At 49.5% G+C, this 10,671-nt stretch overlaps 1 protein-coding gene across 1 annotated transcript; it reads right to left on the reverse strand.

The window, feature by feature from the left end:
• Positions 1-1,031: 1,031 nt before the first annotated feature.
• On the reverse strand, positions 1,032-9,146 carry LOC112936193 (uncharacterized). Its single transcript, XM_066303279.1, has 3 exons — positions 8,985-9,146; positions 8,617-8,879; positions 1,032-2,719 (listed from the first exon to the last, which is right to left on the reverse strand). The coding sequence occupies exons 1-3, from the start codon at positions 9,091-9,093 to the stop codon at positions 1,232-1,234; spliced, it is 1,860 nt and encodes a 619-aa protein (XP_066159376.1). The 5' UTR covers positions 9,094-9,146; the 3' UTR covers positions 1,032-1,231.
• Positions 9,147-10,671: the final 1,525 nt, after the last annotated feature.

Below are 10,671 nucleotides of genomic sequence, written 5' to 3' on the forward strand. Positions count from 1 at the left end.
CGGCGGAGGACGGTGGTGGGCTAGCGACGAGCGGCGCGCGGGGGCGGACTGGCTGCGAGCGGCGGCGCGAGCGGCGGTGGACGGCGGTGGCCGGCGGCGAGCGGCGCGAGGGGGCGGACGGGCGGTGGGCGACGGCGCGAGCTGCGGCGGCGGGCACGAGCAGCTGGACAGGTTGGTGATGTCCCACACCAGCAGCGACTTGTCGCGGGAGGAGGAGACGATGAGGGGCGAGATGTCGATCGGCGCCGCGATTGCCATGACCATGTCGTTGTGGCCGCGCAGAACGCCCGCCATCGTCGCCGCGTGGGTGGAGAACCGGGGCTCTCGACGGCAGATGGCAGCGTGGAGGCGGCGGCGGCGGCGGAAGGGAGGCTAGGAGAGGAGGCGGCGGAGGGGAGAAGCTAGTCCGACCCCGCGCGCCGCTCGCGCTGCCGCTCGCCGCCAGTCCGCCCCCGCGCGCCGCTCGCGCCGCCGATCACCGCCAGTCCGCCCCCGTGCCTCGCTCGCGCCGCCGCTCGCTGCCAGTCCGCCCCCGCGCGCCGCTCACGCCACCGCCCACCGCCCGTCCGCCCCCGCGCGCCGCTCGCCGCCATTCCACCGCCGTCCTCTGCCGCTCGCGCCGCCGCACACCGCCAGTCCGCCCCCACGCGCCGCTCGCACTCCCCGTCACCGTGACACAGAGAGAGTGAAGATAGAAAGAGAGGAAGAGAGGAAGGAGAGTATGACAAGTGGGTCCCACAATTTTTTTAAGAAAGAAAATACTGACCGGATTGCCACGCGTACGCTACGTAGGACAAAACCGCTGTGAATTGGATCGAGGGGGGTAATTCGTCCGGTATTGAAAGTTCAGGATGAGCAATGACTGATTTTTGGGTTTAGGGGGGTAATTCGGCCGACCGCAATTGTTCAGGGGGGTAATTCGTACTTTTTCCTTAAATTTTATATGTTAAAAAACAAATTTAACAATAAATATATGTTAACAGTCGTTTAATTTATTTTCTTAATTTTAAAAGTTAAATTTTAACTTATTATTTATAAAGCGATACATCACATATTAATTTATCTTCCCCGATCAAAAAGGGCGAGCGAAGTAAGTGATCAAAAAACTTTGTTCTTTGTTCGTCCTATCTATAAGAGGAAATTTTTTAAAAGAAATTCATTTAGATAATATGTAAATAATGTGAGGACGTCCAAAAGTTTAAAAATCCACTCCACGTTCGCGTGAAGTGACTCAAGCCGGTGGATGCGCGCCGCACTTGTCCGAGTGCTCCTTGGTGTAGAGGTGCAGCACCATGTCGGTCTTGCCGGAGCAGCGCACGCCGCAGGGCTCGCACAGCAGCGCGCCGTTCGCCTCACGCAGCACCGCCAACATCCTCCCCTCCACCTGGACCTTCACCTGCTGCTGCCCGCCGGTGGCAGCCGCCGCCGCCGCGGCGTCGGCGGCCACCGGCGCGCCGCCATCTCTGGCCTCTGCAGTTTGGTCGACTTCCATGGGCGCCACAGAGCCATCGCCCGTTTGTGCAGCGACGACAGCTCGCGGCGCAGACGATGGCGAGGAGGCGGCGGCGGCGGCCGCCGTTTCCTTCGACCTGGCCTTCACAATCTCCATGTCGTCCATGGCCGCCTTTTCAGCCATCGATTTGTTCCTGTGCTTCTTTCCGGCTAGGTGTAGCCTCATGCCGCTCTCCGACGTCGCCATCACGTTGCAGGACGCGCACCCGAGGAACTCGCCGATCTGCTTGACGGCGTGGTGCTCGCCGCCGACGACGATGTCGACGGTTCCCTTCTCCGGACAAGTGTTGTCGGCGACGTTGTTGGTGGCGACACCTTCTGCTACTGCCATGGCTCCCGCCTCAAGGTTCCCGCCAACTTTGCCAGCAGCGGCCATGGTGGTGGAGGCGGCAGCTTCGGCACCCTTCGCCTTCGCCGTCGCCGCGGCCATGGACTTGTGCTTCCTCCCGGCGAGGTGCGACCGCATGACAGTCACCGACGGCGCCTTCACGTTGCAGACATCGCAGATAATGAAGACCTCGTCCAGCCTCCGCATGGCGTGTGGCTCGCCGTCGACCTCCACCACCACCGTTCCATGCTCGCCGTCGGCGGCAGCAGCTGTTGTTGGCGGCGCCCCCGCTGCTTTCACGCCATTCATAGGAGAGGCAGTCGCCGTCGCTGGCGCCGGCGGCTTCCCGGCTTGCTGCTGCTTCAGCTTCGTGGCCTTGGAGACGTGCTTGCCGCCGTCGAGGTGGCACATCATGGTGACGCGGTCGGCCGTCCTGACATTGCAGCCCTCGCAGAGGAGGTAGCCGTCCATCTGCATCACCTCGTACACGACTCCGGCGCTCGTCAGCATGCTCAGCTTCGTCGGACTGAAGCCGCCGCCACCGCCGCCGCCGCCGTCCGAAGCCGGCGGGATCATCGACGCCGCATCCTCCTCGTCCTGCTCGGGCTCGGGCTCGGGTTCCGCCGGCGGCGGCGGCGGCGGTGCAGACAGCGCGAGCGCGGCCGCCTTCTTCTTGTGGCTCTTCCCGTTGAGATGGTCCTGCATAGCCTTCTCGCCGGTCGACGTGATGCCGCAGACGGCGCAGGTCAGGTCGGCGGCCTTGGGCTTCTTGCTACTCGTCGCGGCGGAGACGGCGGACGCTGCTGCGGCGGGGTTCTTCTTCCTCTTGGCCGGCAAGGCGGCCGCCGATGATGATGCGTTTGCATTCGTGACGGCGCCCTGCGTGAAATGAACACGCTCGTCAACTTTTAGAACACGTATATAAGAACAACACGGAAGGAAGTATTCCCTCCGTCCTATACGGCGTCCTAATTAAGTTTTTGATTAATAATTATACTAACCATATATATACATATTATATTACTAGATTTATATTTTAAATATTTTTATATTAAGCTAATTTCATATTCGTCGGAAACATAACACGTAATAAATTAATGGTTAAAGTATATTATTAAAGATCGTGTAGAAAAAAATATAAACCTCATCATTTAGGACAGAGGGAATAGTGAATATTGACAACATCGATATAGTAAGACATAAAAAATTTTAAATCCAAAATCAAGTATACAAAATAAAAGAAATTCTAGTGCACAGTACCACCTTTTCAACTTAACTAACCTTCGTACTTAATACTTATATTTTAATACTTATATTTTGAAACAAAGATGGAGATAGAAATTAAGGTACAACAACACATACATAAATTAATATTAGAGCCATCCTTAAAAACAGAACCGAATGTTGTAGAAATAGTAAGAACTAGTAATATATTTAGACAGAGATGGAATTTTATCCATCCAGAGAATATTCTCTTGTTTTGTGCATTTTATTTAAAAAGTCATCAAAAAATATTTAAAAACTTGGCAAGATAGATGTCATTGCACAAAGTTGCCAAGTTCAAATTGGAATTAAACAATTATAGAAAGAAAAATAACAAATTTGACTGCAAATTGAAAGTTCTATTCCGAATCAAATTTGTTATTTTTGTTTCTACTTATATAAGTTGAATTTGAATATACATGTTCGTGAAGTGATATATCATATATTTATTTATCTTATTAATTTATTTAATATTTTTATGACCTTTTAAGTAGCATGAAAATCGAGAGGATATCCCTTCGAGTGATGAATAGAGTTTCCCTTTTTAGACATGTGAACATTGGAAGCCATATAGTACAACCCAGAACAATGACTATCTCAATTACGCTTGATCTCTAGATCCATGAAGATGTGGGTGGCAAGCCTTACAGGGTAACTGAATTATATTGCACTTGCGCACATAAGCATGGCCTATAAAATAGGACTTCAAACACACTGTTGGGATTATTTAGATAGTACTAGATAGTTCAGGATGTTATTATTTATATAGGTACAACTTATGAACTGGAGTAGACTGACCACAAAGTTGAGAAGGTTAAATAGATTTTCTTTCTAAATATCAACCACAACTCGTCTCATATGTTGTGAGTATAAATATATAGTTAATAATGGGAATATCATCCACAAACATTGCATGTTTCTTCAACAATAGATGGTCGCTGCAATTCAAAGTTTTTTTTTAGTTTTATAACAGTTTTGATCATATCCTAGTAATAGAAAGGCATGTGGTAGATTAATAGCACCTAGTCTATTTAGATACATGAACATTGGGGGGGGGGGGGGATATACAACAAATCAGGAACTATGACTATATATCATATCTCATTTACCCAAGAACTCTCTAAGGCTCTGTTTGGGAGTGAGGGTTGGGAACCATCACTCCCCGGCACACAAAACGAAGCAACGTTTTAGTGCGTGATTAATTAAGTTTTAGCTTTTTTTTCAAAAATAGATTAATATGATTTTTTTAAGCAACTTTCGTATAGAAACTTTTTGCAAAAAACACACCGTTTATGTCGACGTTTGATGTCACGACTACGGTATTTGGACAGTATGGGGATCGTTGGTGCTAGGATATACGCGAGACTGAGGCAAAAGAGATGGAGACAGGGATTTTTATACAGGTTCGGGCCCCTGAATTGTTAGGTAATAACCCTACATCCTGTTGGCCAAAGCCGGTATTGCTTTTATTCATGATAATCACACCAGTACAATGTTTGGGGTAGCCTATCTAACTGTTATCGACATGGCGGTCTGACGATCTGACTCGTAGTCAACAACAGGGTAGTCTTCCTCCTCGAATCCGCGCCCGGCGAGATCAGAGATAACGCTTTCGTCTCTCCTGACAGTATCTGGAGACACCGTAGGGTACTAGTCGTGCTTATCCCTGAAGTCGATATCCGGCGGCGTGTCTTGGCATATGTAGGCTTCTATATTGTGGCTTCTATGTCGATTGTATTGGGTGTTGATCGTCTCATGATGGTTGTCCCCCTGTCCTCCTAGGGGGGCTTGTATTTATACCCATAGTTGTCCCCTTGTCCAAGTAGAACTAGGGAAACCAATATGGATACAATCCGAGTAGTCCTTGTCATTTTCATGTAGAACTCTGGTTGTCTTTCATTATCCAGAACTCCTCCTATATCCGAAGGTTGCTTCTGTATAGGACATGGTATGTGGTGGATCCTGCCGAGATTTAGTCAACTACTATTAGGTATGTGGTATCATAACCCTGACAGTTTAGCAGTTTAAAAAGCGTGCGCGCGGAAAACGAGGAGTTGGGTACCTGTACTACCGAACTGAGCCTAAAAATAGATCCACGAGGATGTTGCAAGCCATACAGTCAAATGAATTATATTGCACTTACAAGCGTAATCGTGGACTATGAAACCAACCTTCAAAATCTACTGTTGGGATTATTTAGACGGTATTAGATAGTTCATGGTGTTGTTCATATAGTTACAACTCATGAATTGGTGTAGACTGGCCACCAACATTGAGAAAACCAAATAGATTTGTTTCTAAATATTATCCACAACTTGACTCATATGTTGTGAGTATGAACACGGTTAATAATGCAAAATATCATCCACAAACATTGCATGTTTCTTCAACAATAGATGGTTGCTGCAATTTCAAAGTGTTTTCTTAGTTTTTTAACAGTTTGATCATATCTCGATAATAGAAGTGCATGTTGTAGATTAATAGAAACTAGTTTATTCAGATACATGAACATCGGGGGCCAATATACAACAAATCAGGAACTGTGACCATCTTAGTTACCCATGAACTCTCTAAAAATAGATCCACGAGGATGTGGCAAGCCATACAAACAACTGAATTATATCGCACTTGCAAGCATAATTATGGCCTATGAAACCGACCTTCAAAATCGACCGTTGGGATTATTTAGATGGTATTAGATAGTTCATGTCATTGTTCATACAGTTACAACTCATGGATTGGTGTAGACTGGTCACCAATGTTGAGAAAACCAAATAGATTTGTTTCTAAATAGGAAAAAGTACGAATTACCCCCCCGAACTATCGTGGTCGTCCGAATTACCCCCTGAACCACAAAACCGGACATTCTTCACCTCGAACTTTCAATACCAGAAGAATTACCCCCCTTGACCCCGTGGCATACACGTGGCAGTCCAGTCACCATTTTTTTTAAAAAAATTGGTGGGGTCCACCTGTCATGCCTCCACTTCACCTCTTCCTAATTTCTCTCTCCGTTCTCTCTCACTGGTGCACGCGGGCGCAACAACCGCGCAAGTGCGGAGGGGACGACAGCGGCGAGTGGGGGCGGCGCAAGTGCGCACAGCGGCGCGGAGCCGCGGACGACGACGGTGCGTGGGGGCGCGCGGCGGATGACGGCTAGTAGGGGCGGCGCAAGTGCGCACGGTGGCGCAGAGCTGCGGACGACGGCAGCAAGTGGGGGTGGCGCAAGTGCGCACAGCGGCGCGGAGCCGCGGACGATGGCGGCGCGTGGGGGCGCGCGGCGGACGGCGGCGAGTAAGGGCGGCACAAGTGCGCTCGGCGGCCCGACGCCGTGGACAACGGCGGCGCGTGGGGGCAGGCGGCGGACGGCGGTGCACGGGGGCCGTCGGGGTCCCGCATCGTCTTTCCAGATCCGCACGGCCTCCGCCCCCGTCCGCCGCCGGTCCCGCACGAACATGCTCGCCGGCCCAGCCTTCTCCCTCGTGCGCTGTCGCCGCCGCCGGTGCCCCCTCGTGCGAGCGCGGCCCTGGAGCGCGGGAAGAAAGCGACGCCGCCGTGTGCCTCCCCGTGCGCGCGCGGCACCGTCGCCCCCAACTAGTCTGCCCCCGGCCGTCGCCGTCCTCGGTCCCCCTCCGCTGCCCCTGGTGCTCAAGCACTGAAGCAGCTCCTCGCCGAGGCCCACGCCGTGCTCCGCCGCCGCGACACGACCCGCCTCGCCTCCACATTGCGTGACCTCTCCTCTTCCGCCGTAGCGACGTCCGACTCCGGCGAGGCCGCGCTACCGCCGCCGGCTCCGTGTCACCCTCATCCCCCACCGCCGCCGCCTCAGCGTCACCCGCCGGCCACCGCCGCCGCAGCTCCGTGTCCGCCTCCCGCCCGTGAGAGAGGAATAGTGAGAGAGAGAGAAGAGAAGAGAGAGGAAGAGTGAGAGAGAGGAAGAGTATGACATGTAGGTCCCGTTATTTTTTTAATGAATAGAATGCTGACTCAGCTGCCACGCGTACGCCACGTAGACCAAAACCACCGTGGATTGGGTCGAGAGGGTAATTCGTCCGGTTTGCATAGTTGGGGGTGAAGAATGTCCGGTTTTGTGATTCAGGGGGGTAATTCAGACGACTGTGATAGTTCGGGGGAGGTAATTCGTACTTTTTCCTTCTAAATATCATCCACAACTGGACTCATGTTGTGAGTACGACCATATAATTAATAATGTGAAATACCATCCACAACTTTAGTATTTTGACAGTGTATGTTTCTAAAACAATAGGTGGTTGACACAATTTCTAAGTGTTTTCTTTTCCAGTTTTCTAACTTTTTTTTGACCAAGAGTTTTCTAAAGAGGAGAGCATATATCCTTGAGGTTTCATAGCACACCTCATTTCGGTGATTGCATTAATTTCTATCCATAAACGACACGACTTGAAATTCATTGCTTTTAAACAATAGTATTAATCTTCCTATTGTGCTTCTTCATCGGCATGTCATCGCAAATCCCAAAGCAATTTACATAAAAATGTACTATATTATACTCCCTCAATCTACTTTTGATAGACATATTTCCAAATCTGAAAAATTTAGTTTTGATAGACATATTTCAATCCAACCACCTATCCTCTTATTGACTTTCTCGGATTTAATGCGTGACTCTCTATTCTTCTACACATGATTGTCTATTCTTCTACACATGATTGGCTACATGGGCATTGAGAAACGTAAATATTAATGAATCGCGTGTTTACAAGGAATAACTAGTAGAATATTTAAATGGATAATAAATAGAATTACTTATTCTTAGGTCATTGTGAAGATGAAATATGACTATAGTAATGAATCCATATATGGATTATCAATCCTATTAGTATATTATTCATAAAAAAGTTATATTGTCATCAAATAAGACATGTAATGGAAAAACATGAACGATCGAGATACACGTTACTCCCTCCATTCCAAATTGATCTACATATAGGTTTTTTTAAGGTTATTCCTAAATGATCTATATATATTTATGTTTATTCATTAAGTCTATTCGTTATTTGTGCATTGGAGTAAATGGACATTGATGCATGCATCCATGCACATAAGGGGGTGTTTGGGAGAGAGGGGCCACCCCCTAAGTATATATAACCCACATGCAATATCTTGATTTGTTATTGACTAGGAAATAGTGGGGATGGTGCATACATTGAGTTTGTTGCTCGAGTAAATATAGTATGAGAGAGTTATTATTTTTTTTTGTTTTGGTGCACCTATAAAATAATCAATTTGGAATGGAGGGAGTATACAATATTATTATTTGATCTCTATAGCTTTTGTAAAATGTCTAAGGGTATGGTCTTCATTACACGGTCTATATTAATTTAACGGAACATTTAGTGGTACGCTATTAGTCCAAGCGGCTAGTCGGAGCAGTAGGAGAAGGTAAGCTAGAATCTAGAAACAAATATTCAATATCGATCAAAATTAAAACAACCCAAAATCGAGGTAGACGAAAAAAGACATGATGATCGAACCTGCAGGAGCGCCGCCGCCGCCGCCGGCGTCGGCGGCCGTGCATTCCCAGATCTCCTCAGCAACGGGAAGATGTGCTCCATGATCTCCCGGCGGACCTCCGACTCGAGCTCCCATTCCTCCGCCTCCTCCCGCAGGATCCGCTCCATTATCTTCTGCTTCTTCGCCTGCCGCAGCTCGTCGCGACCAGCCGCCGACGGTGAAGACGACTGCCCCAGCGACACGGCCGAATCACCCCCGTTGTAGTCTCCCGTGCCCCCGCCGTCTGCGCCACGATGCCCATCGTCTGATCAAGAAAGGAAACGATACCAAAAAAAAAGACGCAGATAGCGAGATCGATCGATCGATCGAGAATAATTAATTAAGTAACCTTCGTTGGCCGGGAGCACACGGGCGGATCCAGAGCTCGCCGTGGGCGGCGGCGGCGGGGGAGGGGAGGACCGGCTGCGGTCGTCGCCGTCGCGGTACCGGAACTCCATGGCGGTGCGGGTGCGGGTGCGGGTGCGGGTTCTACCGGGGTTTTGCGGGATGCGAAGCGCGTGAGCGCTCGGGGTGCGTACTTATCGTACGAGGAGGAGGTAGGGGGATCGAAACGGCTCGCACGCGGACGATCTGATCCCGTTCAATTCCATCTTACTTTTTGGGCCTTCCCTAATTTCTTTTGGAAAAAAAAGTACACCGAAGTTTCCCAACTCATGTCTGATGTGACCATAGCTACTATGGATACGACCATTGCTCACATCATGAATCAACAAGAAGATATCAAGATCAAGTCCTCCAAGTGCTGGAATCCGATTCGGCCACCTACTACACTGCTGACTTCAAACGGCTGCCGAATCTGCATACGACCTCCGTTTTCGGCCCGTGAGTACTTGATGGAAAGCTCTTGGAGTCCTCTTTCCAATGGATCCAGCCTCATTGCAAAATTCCATCTTATTGAGCCGCAATTGAAGCAACAAGGTGCTGCGTCACCTATAATGGGCCTATGGGCTTGTAACTTCGTCTGGGACCCCGGCCCAGGTGGGGCCCATGTGGGGTGCGCCCCAGCCAGGTGGAGCACGATCAAGTCCTCCATGTGCTGCAATCTGATTCGGCCACGTGTTACATTGCTGACTTCAAACGGCCGCCAAATCTACATACGTGCTCCGTTTTGGGCCCGTGAGTACTTGATGGAAAGCTCTCGAAGTCCTCCTTCCAACGGATCCAGCCTCATCTCGGAAATCTATCTCGTTTGGCCGCAATCACAAAAGCAAGGTGCTGCGTCTCCTGTATTGGGCCAATGGGCTTGTAACTTTGTTTGGGACCCTGGCCCATGTGGGGCCCATGTGGGGTGCGCCCCAATCTGGTGGAGCATGACCCTTGGACCCTCTTGGTCATCCTCCCACCTCTATAAATAGTTAGGTACCCCTTCAGGGTTTCTTGGGTTTTTGATAGATTAAAGTTTAGCCATTGCTACTTGCTTGCAGCGCGCGTGTCGGCTAGACCGTCCGTCTGCTTGTTCTTTGGAACCCCAACTTATCATTTGTATTAAATTCCTATTTGCAATATCAGATTGCTTTTATCTTGTTCTTGCTTGTTTCTTCGATTTGCTTGCAGGAATAGGGTTTATCTGCACCGGCAAGATCAGCAACCCACGGAGAGGTGTATCGATCGCTAAGGCGCAACACAACGTCTCGTACGGTTGTAGTCGGATCGTCAACGTTTCTCCCAAATCGTAGTTATCACAACTCACCGAAAGATCGGGCCAACAATAGCCTTGAGTGTTGAGAGGAACTCAGGGTTCATCAGGTGGTATCAGAGCTTTCGTTGCTCGGTGAGTTTTTATCTTCCTATAACCAGAAAATAGCCATACAAAAAAATTCGTATCATTTACCTAGCCATATTGTGCCATTGCATTGTTCTTTTCAGTTTTTGCTTTGTTGAATTTTGTGTTGCATCGTCACGTCGTGTTGCTGGTCTTAGCGTCTAGTTCGTTTAGAGTCTCGAGTTCTGGTCACGTTTTGTACCACAGTCGTCGCTGCCACCGTGTCTCTGTTGTTGTCGGGACCTACGAAAAC

The sequence above is a fragment of the Oryza sativa genome, chromosome 8 (genome assembly GCF_034140825.1).
Source record: "Oryza sativa Japonica Group chromosome 8, ASM3414082v1".
In the NCBI taxonomy this organism is placed as follows: domain Eukaryota; kingdom Viridiplantae; phylum Streptophyta; class Magnoliopsida; order Poales; family Poaceae; genus Oryza; species Oryza sativa.